Source organism: Heterocephalus glaber, unplaced genomic scaffold (assembly GCF_053883595.1).
Source record: "Heterocephalus glaber isolate CG9 unplaced genomic scaffold, H.glaber_assembly_v1.0 deba00001444, whole genome shotgun sequence".
Taxonomy (NCBI): domain Eukaryota; kingdom Metazoa; phylum Chordata; class Mammalia; order Rodentia; family Bathyergidae; genus Heterocephalus; species Heterocephalus glaber.
The window spans coordinates 8,136,673-8,156,327 of record NW_028258297.1 but is presented as its reverse complement, the minus strand read 5'-3'; the positions used below and the strand labels follow the sequence as shown (position 1 = coordinate 8,156,327).

The window sequence follows — 19,655 nt, the reverse complement described above, 5'->3', positions numbered from 1 at the left end:
GGTTTTGGTAATTTATAAAGCTCTTTACCTACCTCTCTATCTCTCATATCTCTATTTAATCCACTATCCTGTCCTATCTCCTATCCTATCCCTTCCTATCCTTTGTTTATCGCTAATCACATTTCTGGTAAACCAGGGAAGTACAGTAAGCAACATCACTTAAACCCTCTGCAACCTCCAGCGCTCTGAGGGCCGGGATTTTTCTAGGGGGCGGGGTCTAGCAGGGAAGTCCCGCCCCCAGGCTTCCGCTTCCGACGGTCCTGTCCGCTGTGGCGGGGTCGCTTGTTAAGGATGGCTGCCGGAGACAGTAGGTGCGCGTTGGATACTTACCGTTCTCCGCTTGCCTCCCGCTATGCTAGCCCGGAGATGTGCTTCATGTTTAGCGACAAGAACAAGTTCCGGACGTGGCGGCAGCTCTGGCTGTGGCTGGCAGAGGCTGAGCAGGTAACGAGCCCAGAGGCTCAGGGGTCGAGCCGGGCGAGGAGAGCGCGCCCCAGCACGTGCTGGGCGGGGCGCAGAGCCCGGGCTTTTGGCCTGGTTCCAGTAGCTAGGCTATTTTCTTTGGTTGTTCTGTGTCCTAAGGAGCTGTGGCCACAGAAAGGCCGGGGCAGGAGGCCCAGGACCCGCAACTGTTGCTCACATATTTTTTAGTCCCAGAAGGTCCGAGACGAGGAGAGATGCAGTGTGTTGCTTCAGGCAATTCAGCTTTGCCATTGCAGCAGAAGTGCGTGGCTAACCACAGATGCTGAGCTCAACTGCTGTCCCCACACATTGCAGGGAGGAAAACTGCCTGGAGAGCGAGCGCGTGGTTTGCCCCAGGCCACACAGCATAATGGGACTGGGATTTGAATCTGGATTCCGTCCAGAGCTTGAGCTGAGCGCTTAGCCACTTCATCTTCCACAGTGCCTGTGAAGTTAGTGAATGTAACCGGTACTGCAACTTCAAAAGTTACGGTTTTTTCTTTCGTTTGCTTTTGTTTCTTTTCTTTTTCTTGTAACCACTTTTATAGTAAGATAGGCAGCAGGATTTAAGTACCATCTAGAATTATGTAAGCCACTTAGGGTTTAAAGTCATTCTGAGCCTTCTTTGTGAGGCAGGATAGAGTTCAAATTCTTGAACCATTTGTCAAAAAAACACTTCGAATTAAGAATAAGAGGATAGAGACACTGGGGGTGTGTTTGATGAGCTCTGTTACCAACAGCTTAAAAATAAAAGTGCTTGGGGCCGGAGATTTAGCTCAGTGGTTCTGCTGCCTGCCTTGCAAGCACAAGGACCTGAGTTCGATCCCTGGTACCGATCCCTGGTACCAAAAAATAATAATAAATAAATAAATAAATAAAAGTGCTGTGCCACTTTGTGGCTCCCTAGAAAAGTTTTAGTTACCTGTGACTTAGAAAAAGGTAATTTTACTGTGATAGAACATGGATTTCATGGAAATCTGATTTTATGGAAAAAGGATCTATTCAAACCTAGCTCAGAGGGGATGGAGAGTCCTTTTGCCTCAGATCACCCTCTCATTTACAGGTGAAGAGACCCTAAAAATAGTAAGGAACAGAAAGGGGAGAACGCAGAGATAATGCAGATCTCCACACTTGCTTTGTCACTTCTAGTCTTCTTCAGCCAATCTGACTCTTGTTGAAAACATACCATGGTCCTGGCCTCCTGGAGCTGGCATCTGCATATTCTGTCACTTTTGGATTGAAGAGAGGAGCAGTTATTGCTATGTGCTCAACAGGAGGAAGTTTGGAGAAGTTGCTTATCTCTAAAAGAAAAAAACATAACTTTTAAAGTTCCATTTTGCAGTGCCCATTACAGTACCACTGGAATCTGTGTTTTCTCAGTTTCACAAAGCTGCATTTTGCCTCTATCTGGATGGTCCAGATAGCAGTTAATTAAGCTGGGTTTATACTCTGCCTTATATAAGGGCTGCAAATATAGCTGCTCAGCTCAGCAGTTTTAGAAATAGCTCCAGAGGAGCCTTCCCAGAGTTGAAAGAAGCTGAAGGTGAGCCAATGAATGCTAGTGTTTCTTCTCAAATTTCACAGCAGGTGTCACCTCAAGCAAGGTGGCAGTGTGTTTGCAGATGACAAAGTAAATCTGGAAACATCTGAGTAGTGCCTGGGACCCTGATAACCTGCAACTTTTATCCCAGATTCCTTGCCCAGCCCACATCATTGTGCTGGAAGCATCCAATGATAGGATAATTTTAGCTATTTATAAAGCACCCTCTGTGACCCAGGCACTGTTTGGGGGTGGGTGTTGGACTCAGGCCCTTCACACTGAACTACATCCCCAGCCTGCCTGCCTGCCTTTCTTTCTTTCTGTCTTTCTGTCTTTCTTCCTTTCTTCCTTCTTTCGTACTGGGGATTGAACTCAGGTCCTTGTGCTTGCGCAGCCGGCAGCAAAACCACTGAGCTAAATCCCCAGCCCTAGATCATCTTTTTATTGAAATATTTTCTTACGCTTCTTAGCTAGCTGGGAATGCCACCGCACCATTGTTGAGGTCATCTATGATGTTACTAGAGTCAGGCACTTTTTAATTTACGTAGGAGTCAATATTCCCATGCCGTAGGCATGTAATAAAGTGTGTGTGTGTGTGTGTGTGTGTGTGTGTGTATTCTTATAAAAACAAATTTTAAAGAGACTTTACATCTGATAGCTCATTAATTCTTAAAAGAGCCCGCTAGGGTAAGTACTGTTAATGTACCTATTTCACAAATAAGAATGGAGGCATAGAGAGATTGATTACATTGACTCAGATCATCATAGTGGGAGATAGTAGGGCCTCAGTCATGCATTGCATTGGTTTGTTTCTTTGATGCTCCATTCTAGGTATGAGGATAGTAACACTCAGGAACACTTGGCCAGGATCACTGTACGGCTTCAACCTGAAATTGAGTGTTGAATGTGGAGTTGTCTACCTGGTCTACACATTGCCTGAAACACAAACTGTTTTGGATTTGGATGAGTATCTGTTAGATCAAACTTAGCCAGATAAATTATATGACTAAGTGATTGAGGAAAAGAACTCTGAGAATAAGAAAACAGGAGAAATACATAAAGTTAGCAGTGGAGAAAGTAAGGATTTTTTTTTTTTTTTGGTACTGGGGATCAAAGTTGGGACCTTGCACTTGTGAAGCAGGCAACGGAACCACTGAGCTAAATCCCTGGCCCAAGAAAGTATGGATTTTGAGAAGATAAATTGCTTCTGAGGAAGGAGCAATATGGTTACAGTGTAGTCTGACCACGCACACACTTTGCTTTGAAAGAAGCCTTGATGTGGTCCGGGGATTTAGCTCAGTGGTTCTGGTGCCTGCCTTGCAAGCGCAGGGTCCCAAGTTTGATCCCCGCTACCAAAAAAACAAGCCTTGATGTGTCATATCTGCTGACTATAAAGGTTCCAGGTGGCTCTGCCATATGTGAGTTTAGTATTTAGTAACACTTCAAATATGGCTAGGAAATTTTTTTTTTCCTTATTTTGAAACAGGATCTCACTAAGTTACCCAGGCTTGCCTTGAACTTGTGATCCTCTCGCCCCAGCCTCCCAAGTAACTGGGATTATAGACGTGGCATATCTGGCTAGTAGCTGCCACCTTGGATAGTACAGGCCCAACTAAGAAGATTTGAGTGATTTCATCACTGTATATGTTTGGCTCTGGGGTCCCAGGTAGATGCTGTTATTCTGAGCTGCCTGTAGGCTGCCAGCTGCCTTTTGTTTAGATGAGTCCTAAACCCACTGAGCTACATCCCCAGACCTTTTTCTATTTATTATTTTGAGACAGGGTCTCACTCAGTTGCCCAGGCTGGGTTTGAATTTATAATCCTCCTCCTTAGCCTCCCAAGTAGCTGGGATTACTGGGACACTATCATGTCTGGTTTGCTTTGCGGGGTGGGGTAGAGACAGGCATCTCACTATGCAGTTCAGGCTGGCCTTGAACATGAAGTAACCCTCCTGCCTCAGCCTCAACCATGCCTGACTCTGAAAAATTAGGCTTTCAAAAGGCAAACCATGGCCGGGGATTTAGCTCAGTGATTCCACTGCCTGTCTCGCAAGAGCAGGGTCCCAAGTTTGATCCCTGGTACCAAAAGAAAAAAAAGGCGAACCAGGCTGGGAATGGTGGTGCATGCCTGTAATCCTATCACTCAGAAAGCTGACACAGGAGGATTGCTAAGTGTTTGAGGCCAGCCTGAGCTACATAGTAAGACCCTGTCTCAAAAAAAACAAAAACAAAAAAAGCCTAATTCTAGTAATAGATGAATATAAGATGTTGATATATTTATTTTCTCATCAGTATCTCCCGTAGTTGGTTTCAGCTGTAACAGATTTGTTGTACATAATTTGTTGGCAAAACTCCTTACAGAATTTTTTTTTTTTCTTTAGACAGAGTCTCACTACGTGTCCCAAGCTTACTTCAATCTGCTATAGAGCCAGGCTGTCCTGGAACTCTATCCCCCTGCCTCAGCCTCCCAAGTGGTGGATTTACAGACATGCATGGCTGCACAGGGACCAAAATTCTGAATTTGGCTTCTCTGAGTGAATCAGTCCATCTAGGTCAAATGTAAAAGTACTGTACTTTATGTGCTTCCATGCCAATCCCTAAGGATTAAGCAGTTAATAATAACAGTTCTCAGGCTGGTGATGGTCCACACATGTATTCCCAGCACACCAGAGGCTGAGGCAGGAAGATCCCCTGAGCCCAGGAGTTCAAGACCAGCCTGGACAGTATAAAGAGAGATGGTCTCAAAACAAGTAAAACAAAGCTCTCCTCTTATGGATTATACATTCCAGGGGAGAACGGTGGGCTAAAAAATATGTTAAAATGTCATTTGGTGATAAGTGCACTGGATAAAACCAAGCTAAAGGATTAGAGTGATACAGGAAAGTTTCACAGTGATGTCAGGGAAGACTTCTCTGAGTAATGACAGCTGAGCGCAGAGGCTAGAGCAAAAAAGGCAGTGAACTAAGGAAAAGTACATGGACAGTACATTGATAGCAAGATTACTTTGCTTTATTTGAGTTTACTTAGAATATGATTTATCATGATCTGTTGATAAAGTTCTTTTCCACAGCATACCTCACATACTTTGTACTTTTACTTTGGGGCTCCAGATTTTAATTTTAAGAACTGGGCAGTAGGGCATAAATGCTAATTTTTTCTCAGTGTCCCTTTAAATCAAGTAATTGTGACATAGGGGTTGTTTGGTTTTATTTTTCCTATTCTGCAGGCATTGGGTTTGGCTATCACAGACGAACAAATCCAAGAGATGAAATCCAACCTGGACAACATAGACTTCAAGATGGCCGCTGAAGAAGAGAAAAAATTACGGCATGACGTGATGGCTCATGTGCACACGTTTGGCCACTGCTGTCCAAAGGCTGCAGGCATCATTCATCTTGGTGCCACCTCCTGCTATGTTGGAGACAATACAGTAGGACCCTCTGTTCATACTGAGGACTGAATCTTTATAATGCATTTTATTTTTATTTTCCAGCCAGGTGTAGTGCACATGTATAATCCCAGCACTCTGGGAGGCTGAATCAGAAGGATTGCAGATTCAAACCCTCCTGGGAAACTTAGTGAGACCCTGTCTCAAAATAAAAAATAAGAAAGGGCCAAGGATATAGCTCAATGTGAAGCCCTAGATTCAATCCCCATTACTGCAAAGGAGAAAAAAAAACCAAAGTGTTCTTTCCAAAGGCCATGAAAATTTGCTATGGCTTCTGAAAAGAAAGGATTGTATTAAAATTGTCAGGAAAAACTTTTGATTAGCAAAATTGTCTTACAAGCATTTCAAAAGTAGTAGCAAACATTTCCTTGAGAGTTTACTAGCTGCCAGACACTTAAACGTATTCATTTTTTTTTTTTGTACCGAGGCTCAAACTCGGGTCCTTGCGCTTGCGCAGCAGGCAGCGAAACCACTGAGCTAAATCCCCAGCCCAATATTATTTCATTTATTCCTCACAAGTGCCATAAAAGATAGATGATGTTATTTCCATTGTTAAGCAAGTTTCTTGAGTTTTTTAAATTGCAGAAAGCTTACCCATTTAAAATATGCAGTCAGTGAATTTTAGTAGGTGAATGCAGTTGTTCAGCCTTCACCGTGCTCCAGTTTTAGACTACATCCTCCCAAGAAGTTCTCATGACTGCATTCAGTCCCTGACAAACACTTATCTGCTGTCTGTCTCTCTAGTTTTGTCCACTATAGAGAGCAGAAACAGAATATTTAGAGTCTTTTGATTTTTGTGTGTGTGTGTGTATGTTTTGGGTTTTTTTTCTTTGCAGTATGAGGGATCAAACTCAGGACCTTGCTCTTGCAAGGCAGGCATGGTGCCACTGAGCTAAATACCTGGCCCTTTTAGAGTCTTTTTAGTTTGGCTTTATTATCCTCATTTTACAGATGAGAAAACAGTTGAAGAACCAGCCCGCAGATACACAGCTAGAGAGGATACAAGCCCAGGTAGAATGGATCCCATGCTTATGCTCTTAGCAGAGTGTCCCTGTGGGAATGGAAGCCCAATTCCAAGTAAAGTTCAAATTCAGGGAGAAGCTGCTGACTTAAGTTGCCCCTAGTTCCCCTCCACTCCATGCTGGGGATGGAACCCAAGGCCTCACACATTCTAAGCAAGTGCTCTACCTCTGAGCCAAGCCACCCAGCCTACTTTTCTTTTTTTTAAACAGCAGAGTCTTACCATGTAGTTGAGGCTAGCCTTGAAACCTCTATGTAGCCTGGGCTGCCCTGGAACTCAAGATCTCCCCTCCTTGGCCTCCTGAATGTTAGAATTACAGCTGTGTGCCAACATACTTAGCCTTCTTTTTTAGTCTTCTAAGTAATACATAATTAAAGACATCTATGTATAATTAGATAGCAGAAGAGCAGTCTTCTTGGAAAAATTTTGAAAAGTACCCATTGTGTGGTTTCAGTAGTTATTGTCATACATAAACGTGTTGGAGTTGGCCAAAAATACATCTTTTACCTCCTTCAGTGACCCCTTCAAAGCTCAACATGGTGACACACGCTTATAATCCCAGCATTCTGGGAGGCTGATGCAGGAGGACTGTAAGTTGGAGCCTGGCCTGCGCAACTTAGTGAGACCCTGTCTCAAAATAAAGGGCTAGAAGATGGACCAGATGGCACATACCTGTAATCCCAGCACTTGGGAGGCTGAGGCAGGACAAGTGCTATGAGTTGAGACCAGCCTGGGCTACATAGTGAGTTCAAGGCCAGCCTAACAACATAGCAAGACCCTCTCTCAAAACTAAACAAAACAAAAAGGGCTGGTGATATGGCAAAATGGGAGGCCTTGGGTTCCATCCCCACTACTGCAAAAAAAAGAAAAGAAGCCTTAAATTTCTTAAACTTTGATGTTTTAGATCATGCCTTTCCTTGTTAGCAACTATAGATGAACAAAAAGAAAAACAATGGAATGGTCGCATATGGAAGTTTCTCAGAAACTCAGACACTCCTGTCTAGTAAGATACAGTAAACCTTGTGGACTTGTTCATTATTTAGTCATTATAGATAGCACATACATTGGGTTTTTTGAGCATAAAAGTTATGTCCAGGCCGGGAATTTAGCTCGGTGATGCTACTGCCTGGCTCGCAAGCGCAGGTCCTGAGTTCAATCGCCAGTACCAAAAGGTTATGTGCGTAGACAGGTGTGGTAGGGCATGCCTGTGATCTCAGCACTGTAGCACTGTGGCAGGCTGAGGCAGAAGGATTACAAGTTCAAGCCCAGCCTGGGCAATTTAGCAACTTAGGAAGACCCTGTCTCAAAATTTAAAAATGTTTTAAAAGGGCTGGAGGTGTAGCTCAGTGTAGAGGTCTTAGGTTTGATCCCCAGTATCAAAAACGAATGAATGAATGAATGAATGAATGAATGAATGTTAAGTTCTTAATGGATTCCGAGAGTACTGCTCTGCTTTTGACTCCATAGTCAGAAAAGAACAGCCTGTATTTGCACCTTCTGGCATACACAGTGGGTTGGTAAAGATGAGGTAGACTATGAGCTGAGAAACCTAGCTGTGATGCCCAAAGAGTGGTTCATAATCAAACTGATAAAGCTGTCTAATAATGTGAGATCATTGCACTTTCCTTTGCAGGACTTGATTATTCTTAGAAATGCATTTGACCTGCTTTTGCCAAAGGTAAGAAATTGGCAGAAGTTTCTTTGCAGCTCTAGATTCCCTGTGATAGAAGATGGGCTTCAGTTATAAGTAATCAACACAGTGGCACTCCATAGATTTATCATTTTCTCAAGGGACCATCTATCTGTAGAGCTGATTGTCTCTTCATGGGTTAAACCACTGTAAGTGAATACTTTTTAAAGCATAGGCTTTTAAATGAAGACAATGCAACCAGAGGCTTATTGCTAGCTATATGGGTCATGATTTTTTGGTGGATAGGAGGATGGAAAGAAAGAACTAAAGGTAAAAAAAAAAATGGAAAAAGCGCTTTTGCAAATGGCACGGGGACTAAGAGTTGGAAGGAGCTGAGAGAGATGGGAGTGATGAGAGGTGGAAAAAGAATTAAGATCTGTTACATACATGTACCAACTCCTCACAATAAATATAAACATTATGTACTGCAAACATGTACTAATAAAAAAATAAATTTTTAAAAAATGGATTATGATTTTGTTCTGTTTTTCTGTAGTAATCTTAAAATAGTTTGTGACCTGAGTCAAGTCAGTTTTCAAATGTTGGTTGTTGTAAACCCTGATCAGGGCAGTGTAGGATACAAAGATGAGAAGATAGAGACACTGTCTCCCATGAGCGGGAGGTCTGCCTTGTGTAAAACTTACCTAAAAGGTTAGTTCCTGATTACAGAATGCACTCACTGTGAATTAACTCTCCCTCTCTCCACCCCACGGTCTTTCTTATAGCTCGCTAGAGTGATCTCTCGGCTTGCTGACTTTGCTAAGAACCACGCCAACCTGCCTACCTTAGGTTTCACACATTACCAGTAAGTAACACAATAACATCTTGGGAAACAGACCAACTGACATGCTTGTGGCTTTTAGTTAAGAGGGTGAATCTCAAAGCATAACTCAACGTAAATAACTTGGGGTGCTGATGAGAAATGATCTTGATAACCCATCTTAGAAAGTGTACTTAGAAAGTAAATCCAACAGTTCATTTGGAAAAAATTATCAAGAGCCTTAGAAAGCATTTTCAAATTCTTTAACTTAGTAATTCTCTTCTTGAGAATCTGGCCTCAAAATTATGGGAAAAGCTTCATACATAAGCTCTTTGTTACATTATTACTTTATATTGTAAACATTGAAATCAATCCAAATGACAGACAAAATAAATAAGATATGGTATATCCACAGGTTGGAATAATATGAACCATTACAAAGACACTTATAAAACTATTTTTTTTTGGTCTCATTTTGTTTTTTGTTTTTTTGAGACAGGGTCTCACTATGTAGCTCAGATTGGTCTTGAACTCACTAGCCCAGGCTGTCCTCCAGCTCCCAGTAATCTTCCTGCCTCAGCCTCGGTGCTGGGATTGCAAATGTGTACCACCATGCCCAGGTGACAATAAATACTGATTCTGATTCTGATTCATGATATAATAGGGAAATTAAGATTTTTTTCTACTTTTTGTATTTTTGTTTTTAAAAATATATACATATTTTCATAGTTACTGAATAAAGCCCTTTTAAAAACAAAATGTCATCTTTGGAACGCTAGTGACAAATATTGAGTAGTGATATCCTGGCATCTATCGTTTGTTTTTCAGTGCTGGGCCTTGAGCACCAGGCCTTGCTGCACACTAGGCTACCTCTCCAGCACTGCCTTACAGGTTTTTTGTTTGATACTGGGGATCGAACTCGGGACCCTGGGCTTGTGAGGCAGGTGGCGGAACCACTGAGCTAAATCCCCAGCCCTGGCTTATGTTTTGATGAGATATCGATCATTACAGCAATAAGAATGTCATCTCAACATTGATGAAAGCCTTTGGGACTTAATCTTCCTTGAAGTTAGGGCTGGCTTTTCTTTTTTTTTTTTTCCAGTGCTGGAAATGAAACCTAGGCTCTCACACATGCTACTGAACTACACCCCAGACCAGGCCCAATATTTATTGATAACTTCTGAAGAAATTGTTCATGTGAACAATGTGTGGCTTGACTTGTGGTAGCTGCTGTTTTCCCTGCTGGCTTCCCTACACTTCTAGCACCATCTTCTTCCTTTTGTCTGAGGGAGGGTGCTCGGACAATCCAGAGGCAGTCCAGTGTTGCTCTGCATGTGGCGAATAAGAGGCATTAGGACCTTGGAAAATGGCATTGGTGCTTAGGCATCACCTCAGTATGTCAACCCATGCATTTAAAACACAAAACAGGTGTGGCGGCGTATGCCAATAATTCCAGCATTAAGGAGGCTGAGACAGGAATCAATGGGAGCTGGAGGCCATCCTGGACTATGTGGTGAGTTCAAGGCCAGCCTGAGCTACATAGGCCCTATCTCAAAAAGAAAGTTTTACTGTGATATAGTTCATGTATGATGAAATCTACCCTTTTTAAAGTATAGAACTCATTAGCTTATAGTATATTCAGAATATTCACAGGGTTATAGTTATTACCACTAATTTCAGGATGTTTCCATTGCCCCAGAAGGAAACTCCATAGTTGTTCGCATCACTCCTATAACCCCCGGCCAAGTTTTTGACAACCGCTGACCTATTTTTGTCTCTATGGATTTATATAAATGAAATCATGTACTGTGTGTAGGCCTTTTGCTCACTTAGCTCAGTATTCACCCACAAAGCATGTAGGAACTTCACCTGTTTTTGTGGCTGAGTAATAGTCCATTGTGTGGATATACCATACAGTATTTTGCTTACCTATTCATCAGTTGGTGGACATTTGTGTTTCCAGTTTGTGGCTATTATGAATAATACTGTTCTGAACTAGTACATAAAATTTCTTTGCTTGTAATGGTAATCTATTAGGATTTAAGAATAAAAAATACCATGAGTAATTGGAGATATACTACAACTTATGATGTGCCTTAATGTTATCAGCTGTCCATATCATGAGTCTAAAAGAGAAATTCAACCTGGAGTGGGCTACATTATCTATTAGAACTCGGACATTATTATAGCTCACTCATTACTGTTTTATGTCCAGAAACATACCTCAGTGGGTGGATTAGAGTTCAGAAACAAAGCTCCTAGCATCCTTTGGTTATGTGTACTTTGGGGTCTTCTCCATAGCACGACTGACTCCTTCCAAAGGCCGCCCTTTACTGCCAATCTAGAGTAACCTTGGCCAGTGTCCTTCCTCCTCTTCATTTTTAGCACCTGAAGTATCAGCAATTGTTTTGTTTACTAATTTCCACTGCAGTGTAAGCTCCACTGGACAGGGAACTTGTCTGTTTTGTTCTTAATTGTATTTCCAGTACCAAAAAGACATTAGATACTTGGTCAGTGTTTGTTACATGACTCTGATGTATTTCTTGCCAGTGTCAGGATATAGTCATGAACAAGGAGACATTGTCCCTGCCCTTGTATTAAAATTTCTCTTCATGAGGAAAACTATGTTAGTAGCCCTTGTGTTTTTTAAATATTGGAGTGTTTATAAATGACATTGGCTCTCAATTATTATTTGCTCAAGCCTTTTAAGTTTTGGTTTTCTTTTACTCCCCTTCAAGGGGTAATGCTGGCTATTAGAAGAAGGAATGAAGCCTTCCTGGAGTTGGGCCTTGGCTTGACACTTGTGTGTTTTCTCTTTGGGTTGTTTGCAGGCCTGCTCAGCTGACGACAGTTGGGAAACGTTGCTGTCTTTGGATTCAAGACCTTTGCATGGATCTCCAAAACTTAACACGCATTCGCAATGACCTGCGCTTCCGGGGAGTGAAGGGTACCACTGGCACTCAGGCCAGTTTCCTGCAGCTCTTTGAAGGCGATCATGATAAGGTATGGGGGATGCATAAACTCAATGGTGGCAGCCCAAGCAAAGAGGTTCCGGGCGATGGGGCTGGAAGGAAGTTGGAGAGCTAGGGTCTGGGTGGGACAGCCATTGTGATCCTCTTGTACCAGACACCTAGGTTTCTGTAGGATGTGTCTTTTCTACCCCCAGGTAGATCAGCTGGACAAGATGGTGACAGAAAAGGCAGGATTTAAGAGGTAGGTACATGGGGAAAGTGTCAGCCTCCTGGTTAAGTTGATGACAGGCCTGTGTTCAGTGTGCCTCTAGATTTGACCATGATTTTTTTTTTTAACTTTTTTTTCCTTTGTTCTTCTATACATTTTTCTTTTATCTCTAGCCTGGGTATTATTTTCTTACAGGCTAGAATCTAGTTTTTTTGTTTGGTTGGGTTTTTTGAGACTGGATCTTGCTATGTAGTCCAGGATGGCCTTAAACCCACAATCCTCCTTCCTCAGCCTCCTGAGTGCCAGGATTACAGGTACACACCACCATGCCCAGCTAGCTTCTCTTTTATTGTTTTCTTTGCAGTGCTGAAGATTAAATCCAGAACTTTGCACGTGCTTGGCAAGTGCTTTACCATTGAGCTGCCCTCAGCCCTGGATTCTATTTTCCTTTTTTTTTTTTAGTACCGGGGATCAAACTCGGGACGTTGCGCTTTCGAGGCAGGTGGTGGCACCACTGAGCTAAATCCCCAGCCCCTGGATTCTGTTTTCTTATAACATATTAGAAAAAGGAAGCTATTTACTTCTGCTGTCTTTAGAATTGCCTTACCCATGTTGCTGTTTTTGTTTCTCCTGATGGCCTCCAGTGGTCTAAATCTGACCATTTCCTCTGAGGTCTGCTGGGCTCCACCATGACTTCTGCTGGGCTTTTACATCTAGCTGTGGCAGGACATGGGTACACAACACTCTCTTTCCTTCTCAGGTCAGAAAAGCTTCCTGAGGAGTAGAAAGAAGGATAGAATAGCGGTTTGTTCCAAGAGTGACTGAGCATTGACAGCTGGATTTTGACGTTTTAACATACCTCTCTTTTCCGTTTATTTGCAGGGCTTTCATCATCACAGGGCAGACCTACACACGAAAGGTGGACATCGAGGTGCTGTCTGTGCTGGCGAGCTTGGGGGCATCGGTGCATAAGGTGAGGGTGGCAGCGGTGGGAGTGAGAGGTGGGAGCGTGGGGCACCGCTTCTGTCCTGGTCCTATCTCTCAGTCCTACAACAGCTCTAATGGTTTGGGGCCTATAAATGGAGTCCTTAAGTTGAGGTATGTCAAAGGGACAGACTAGTTCCAGCATTCTCTTTAAAGTTACGCTAAGGGGCCAGGGATTTAGCTCAGTGGTGCCGTGCCTGCCTCACAAGAGCAAGGTCCTGAGTTCAATCCCCAGTACTGAAAAAATTAAATAAAAATAAAGTTACTCTAAGATAAATAAATAAATAAAAATAAAGTTACTCGGTTTCGCAACCTGCTGCTCAAGTGCAAGGACCCGAGTTCCATCCTCAGCACCAAAAAAAGTAAAAAATAAAAAGAAATAAAGTTACTCTAAGAGCTGGGTGTTGTGGCACACACCTGTAATCCCAGCACTCGGGAGGGTGAGGCAGGCAGATTACCCTGAGTCTAAGACCGGCCTGGGCTACCTAGTAAATTCAAGACCAGCTTGGACTACATAGTGAGACTCTGTCTCAAAAACAAAGTTACTGGAAGAATACAAAATGCCCAGCCTTTGAGGGGTACAGTGAATCTTGCCATTGTAATTCCCTCGTGTCCCAAGCTGTGCTGCTCAGAAGCATGTCCATGCTCCAGTATCTGTCCCCCCCCCAGCTCTTGAGCAGGGGGAGTCCTGGGTGGGATGCTCCCTAGGAGCTTTTGGGCAGGACAGGCCAGTGCTCAGTTCAGTGACAGCTAAATGGTAGCACACGTAAGGATCTCCTAAGTGGCCTGATGCCTGTTCCCCCCCTTCCCCCAGATTTGCACTGATATCCGCCTTCTGGCAAACCTCAAGGAGATGGAAGAGCCCTTTGAAAAACAGCAGATTGGTGAGTGTAGCTGGAGACCCAGGAGCCCTCCAGTGCTGCTGGAGTGGTGTGCAGGTCATGTTAAGAGCTTGCCCAGCACCGTGCTTGTGCACCTACCGTCCCCTGAAGTCTTTCTGCCTTTGCCTCTCTCCCGTCATGTGGCCAGGCTCCAGTGCGATGCCGTACAAGCGGAACCCCATGCGCTCAGAACGATGCTGCAGCCTTGCCCGTCACCTCATGGGCCTTGTCATGGACCCACTGCAGACAGCATCTGTGCAGTGGTTTGAACGCACGCTAGATGACAGTGCCAACCGGTTAGTGACCCAGGGATGTCACATGCAGAGTGCTGAGGGACCAGAGGAGGTACCTGGAAGCAGAAGGCCATGTTGGAGCATCTGTGTTGTATCTCCCCAAAGCACCCAGAGTCCAGCAGGGAGGCAAGAACAAAGAACAGGAGCTGGAGGTGTAGCTCAGAGTTAAAGTGCTTCCAGTGCAAACCCTAGCACTGCAAAAATACAAAACAACAGAAAAAGGGTCAGGGATTTAGCTCAATGGTTTCGGCTGCCTGCTGTGCAAGCACAAGGACCCGATTTCGATCCCTGGTACCAAACAAAACAGAAAAAAATGTGAGCCAGGCATGGTGCCATGTGCCCATAGTCCGAGCCACTCAGGAGGCTGAGGCAGGAGAATTGGCTTGGGTCAGCTTGAACAGGAGAGCTTATCTCACAGAAGAAAGAACAGTGTGGTAGTGTTAGATTGTATTTGATGCATCTCTGGGAGCAAAGAACAGTGTTAAAGGAGTCAGGGGACATTTTAGTCATTTAAAGCAAGAAAGGAGAACAGCTTAAGGAGTAACTAACAGCTGGATACCACTGTGGAATGAAGTTGAAATGTGACAGGAGGGAAGGCAGGACTTGATCACAGATGGTAGCCAGCTTGTGGAGGGCCTCCCAGGCCTTGGATGCTGCTCTAAAGGCATGTAAACAGCAACTGTGGTGTCCTGGTACAGTGCTATCTTTATGAGTCACAGGATAGGTCAGAGGAAATTGTCACTACCTATCACAAGCTAGGGGCTGGGGATTTAGCTCAGTGGTTCTACTGCCAGCCTCACAAGTGCAAGGTCCTGAGTTCAATCCCCAGTACCAAAAAAAAACAAAACAAGCGAGCATACACATGGTTTTCTACTTTGTCTGTACTCATCTGTAGCAGATTCATATTGTTCTAGTTTGCTTGCATTGTACCAGGATTTCTTGAGTGGAAAAAGATATGGACTTAAACATCCTCATTCAGAAGTGAGCCACTGAATTCAGTCTTCCCTTGGTATTCGAGGGGGATCCTCCACACACACATGAAAACGGAAATCTGGTGCTTCGTCCCTTATGTGACATGGTGTAATATTTCCACATAGCATACATGTATCCTCCCATGTACTTTTTTTTTTTTTTGAGACAGGGGTACATTATGTAGTTCAGGTTGGCCTTGCACTCACTGTGTAGCCCAGACTGGCTTCAAACTTGCAGCAATCCTACCTCAGCCTCCTGAGTGCTGGAATTACAGGTGTGTGCCACCACAACCAGCCCTCCCATATATTTTAAATAAGATCTCAATTACTTGCAATACCTAATACAATATGAGTGCTATGTACTATAAATAATTGTGATAATGTATTTAAGGGACAAGAAAACAATAAGTATGTTCACTACTGATACAAATTTTTTTTCAAATATTTTACATCCACAGTTGGTTGAATCTCTGGATGCCAAACCCTCAGTATCTGAGAGCCAACTGTGTTTTAGGAAGGTGTGGCAAAATGTGATTTGCCTGGTAAATCACCCTGGCAACTGGCGGTGGTGACACACACCTAAGATCCCAGCTACTCGAGGGGCCAGCTGGGCAACTTAGTGATACCCTACCTCAAAAAAGTAAAAAAAGGAGGTTGGGGCAAAATAATTAGTTAAAAAGGGCTGAGTATCTCAGTAGTAAAGCACTTGCTTAGCATGTTCCAGGCCCTGGGTTCTATCACCAGTACTGTAAAAAACCAAAAAAAACCTGGCAGCAGTTTAGAGAATCAGTCCTTAAGAGACAGGGGTCAGTCAGAAAAGTCAGGAGGCTCCTTTCAAAGTCAGTGACCCTGCAAATGAAAAGAAAGGATGTGGGCTGTCAGTGGTGGACCCGCCAGTCTCAGAACTCAGTGACAGGTGCTAGTGCCATCTACTGAGGCAGGACCAATACCAGGAGAGCAGGTTTGTGTCCGGGACTGGGGGAGCCAGAGATGGGCTGAGTTCAGTGGGAATCTGAGGTATCTGTGGGTCAGCCGAGGAGAGCTCTCAGGTGTAAGGTCTGGCACTGGGCAGGTGGTTTGGACTAGGGTGCTAAAAGATTTGAGGCTCGTGAGGACCTTGGGGTGGGTGAAGTAGTTCGAAAGTGAAGGTTGTTGTCAGGAGAGTACCTGTGGCAGAAGTTAATAGGACAGCCTCTTTGGCCACACCCTACAGGTCTCTGAAATCATCATTTGTTTAAAGGGCTAATCAGATGGCTGTTTGTTTTGTAGACGTATCTGCTTGGCTGAGGCATTTCTTACTGCAGATACTATACTGAATACGCTGCAGAACATTTCTGAAGGATTGGTGGTGTACCCCAAAGTAAGACCTTGATTTGTAGTTAAGCATTGGGGAGGAGTTGAGCCATGGGGAGGGGTGTGCTCTGGTGTGAATGTGTTCCCCTGTATTCTGGTCTGAGGGAGTTCTTCCACCTAGAGCTCATCTGGAAGCCCATGACCTAAGCCCGGGGAACAGGTTCGGTGTGACTCATAGATATGGCTGTGGAACAAGAGAAAACAGTACTTCACGTGGCCTTATCCTGTCTGCCAGCCTGCAAGTAGCAGGCAGGTGCGTTTCCATCTTACACTCAGCTCTTGGAGCTTGTTGCCAAAATTTAACACATTTTAGGAGTTCAGGTTTTAGGAACTGTTTTGAAACAGCTTCTGAAAGTTTCCTTAAACCAACATTCCTCTTTTTAAAATCAAAATAAATCTCTGGGTTTGTAAGAAAACTAAAAAATACAGCATAAAATAAAACAACTCATTACCCGCTCTCTAGCTCTGTAAGTAATGGTAGCTGCTGTGCATTTAGCTTGACACAGTCGGTATCCTTTGTATGTGACTTCATAACCTTGAGACATCTGTCTTGGCCTTTATTTTTTTCTTTTCTTCTAGGTCATTGAAAGGCGCATTCGTCAGGAGTTGCCATTCATGGCCACAGAGAACATCATCATGGCCATGGTCAAAGCTGGGGGTAGCCGCCAGGTGTGTAGCTGCTGGTACTCAGGTAAACTGAGAGTGTGCCCTCCCCCTCAAGGGAGAATGGAAAAGGGGAGGCATTTTTTTCATTACCTTCAGTCACAGTATTGCCACAGTGCAGTGACTGAATTCTGCCATCTCCGGAGGGTTTGTGTTGAACTCAGTTTATTAGAAATGAATCACATAATCACTTCTAGGAAAAGTCCACTCTTAGTCAAGGAATTAGTTTGGAAATCCCATGGGAAGTAAGACCAAATGGCGCTAGGCTTTTGAGAAGAACAGTGTCCACCTCAGGGTCCACTACAATGTGGTGAGAGTTGAGGTCCTGGTGGAGTCAGACTGAAGGGACCCTCTTCAGCCTAGAAGGCTTCACTGTGCGTCATCTGCTGTCTTCCAGCAGAGTTTGACATCCTGTTGACAGTGAACTAACTCTACCTCACTCTCTTCCCAGGACTGCCATGAGAAAATTAGAGTGCTTTCTCAGCAGGCAGCTACTGTGGTTAAGCAGGAAGGGGGTGACAATGACCTCATAGAGCGAATCCAGGGCGATGCCTACTTCAGTCCCATTCATTCCCAGCTGGAGCACTTGTTGGATCCTTCTTCCTTCACGGGCCGGGCGGTCCAGCAGGTGAGCAGCGCTTGGTGCTTCTGAGAAGTCTCCCTGGGGCCCTCTTCTACCTGCTGGGTTGCAGAACTGGGATACTACTATCCTTGATATCTCTTATGGGAAGTATGAAATGGGGCTGGCTAGGAATCAGGGTAGGTTGCTGGCCTAAAATGTAAAGGTTTGGCTGTTTCAAGTTGCCTTAAGTATTTCCCTTCTGAATTTCTCAGAACTTTCTTTTCTTTTTTCTTTGTTTTTTTTTTTTTTTTGGTACCAGGGATCAAACTCAGGACCTTGTGCTTTCAAGGCAGGCAGCAGCACCACTGAGCTAAACCCCCGGCCCTCTCAGAACTTTCTTTATTTCATAGTGGTATTGTGAAGATTGAAGTGTCTAGCATACTACTTACTGCATGGTAGCTGCTAGTAAGACTTGGCATTTTCTCTTAGCCTTTTGAAAAAAACTAGAATTTTAAAAATTTTACTGAGTACATAATGTGTTCAGTATATGTTTGTTCAAGTATTGTATTCTGAGGATTTAAAGATCCATAGATAGGGCTGGGGATTTAGCTCAGGGGTTCTGCTGCCTGCCTCAAAAGCACAAAGTCCCGTGTTCCATCCCTGGTACTACTACTACTAATAATAATAATCCATAGATAAATCTAGGAGGCTGAAGCAGGAGGATCACAAGTTCTAGTTCAGCCTGGGCAATTTAGCAGCTTAGCAAGACCCTGTTTCAAAATTTTTAAAAGGTCTGGGGATGTAGCTCAGTCCAGAGGCCTTGGATTAAATCCCTAGTACTGCCACAAAAAAGGGGGGTAAGGAGCTACCACTAACCAACGAGTAGGTGAAGAGGGCTTAAGCCAAATAGTGGTAGTAGACACAGATAAAGAGGAGAGAGGGAGAGGAGGTTGATCACTTGGTGGCTGGATGATTGGGCGGAGAGGAGGAGAAATGATTTCTTGGAGACTGGGTGGAAATGAGGGAACCGACCAAGAGCCCAGGCTGGCCTGGCCTGTGTGGGCCTGGGGGGTGAGTGGGGCCGGGCAGAGATTTCTGACAGGCAGTTGAGAAAAATAGATGCTCAGTGGTGGAGTAAAACTTTATCAAGTAGGTCTCAGTGACATTGAAAAGGCACCGTACCTGCCTGGCAAGTGCAAGCTTCTGAGTTTGATTCCCAGTATCGAGAAGAAGAAAAACTAGAAAAGGCATCACCTTGACATTTTCCTTTGTCTTCCATTTGCTTTCCTCTTTGGCAGGTACAGAGATTCCTGGAAGAGGAGGTTTATCCCCTGTTGAAACCATATGCAAGTGTGATGGAAGTGAAAGTAGAGTTAAGTCTGTAGAGTCAGGAGATTAATAAATGAAAAGTCATTGATGGTTTACTAATTTTATTGCTGGGTCATGAAAATAGCTTGCCTGTACACCTCATTTACCTCAAGAGTTGCTACCGTATATTAAAACAGCACTTTCTTCCCACTATTCTTTCACAATTCTCAGGCTTAACAGTCCAGAAACAAAGTGCGTTGGTGGTTGACAATATTTTTTACAGCAACACAGACTTGATTAATAGTTGTAGCTGACACTTCCTTCCGTTCCTTCCAGGTAAATTTTCCAGCCTCCCTCAAGTCTAAAGATGTGGGGTTATTTTCCAATAAACCCATCATAAGTCAAAAATGCATATTTTTTTTGGTGCCAGGGAGCAAACTCTGGACCTTGCACTTGCAAGACAGGCGGCGGCACCACTGAGTTAAATCTCCGGCCCTGAAAAATGCATTTATTGAAGTAACCTGTCAAACATCATAGCTT

At 43.9% G+C, this 19,655-nt stretch overlaps 1 protein-coding gene across 6 annotated transcripts; it reads left to right on the top strand.

The window, feature by feature from the left end:
- The first annotated feature begins 227 nt into the window (after nt 1-227).
- Nucleotides 228-19,235, top strand: Adsl (adenylosuccinate lyase). 6 transcript variants are annotated; one of them, XR_002395276.2, is made up of 14 exons: nt 228-444; nt 5,228-5,431; nt 6,401-6,460; nt 8,104-8,148; nt 8,886-8,965; nt 11,752-11,923; nt 12,087-12,133; nt 12,983-13,073; nt 13,899-13,968; nt 14,114-14,261; nt 16,499-16,589; nt 17,162-17,273; nt 17,697-17,873; nt 19,106-19,231. XR_002395276.2 is itself a non-coding variant. In XM_013072596.3 (14 exons), the coding sequence occupies exons 1-14, from the start codon at nt 292-294 to the stop codon at nt 19,190-19,192; spliced, it is 1,515 nt and encodes a 504-aa protein (XP_012928050.1). In that variant the 5' UTR covers nt 228-291; the 3' UTR covers nt 19,193-19,235. The 6 variants fall into 6 exon arrangements, 4 of the variants coding, with proteins under 4 accessions (XP_012928050.1, XP_004845612.1, XP_021114617.1 ...); XM_013072596.3 differs by having other exon boundaries at nt 17,162-17,251; nt 19,106-19,235; XR_002395277.2 differs by lacking the exon at nt 16,499-16,589 and having other exon boundaries at nt 17,162-17,251; nt 19,106-19,235.
- Nucleotides 19,236-19,655: the final 420 nt, after the last annotated feature.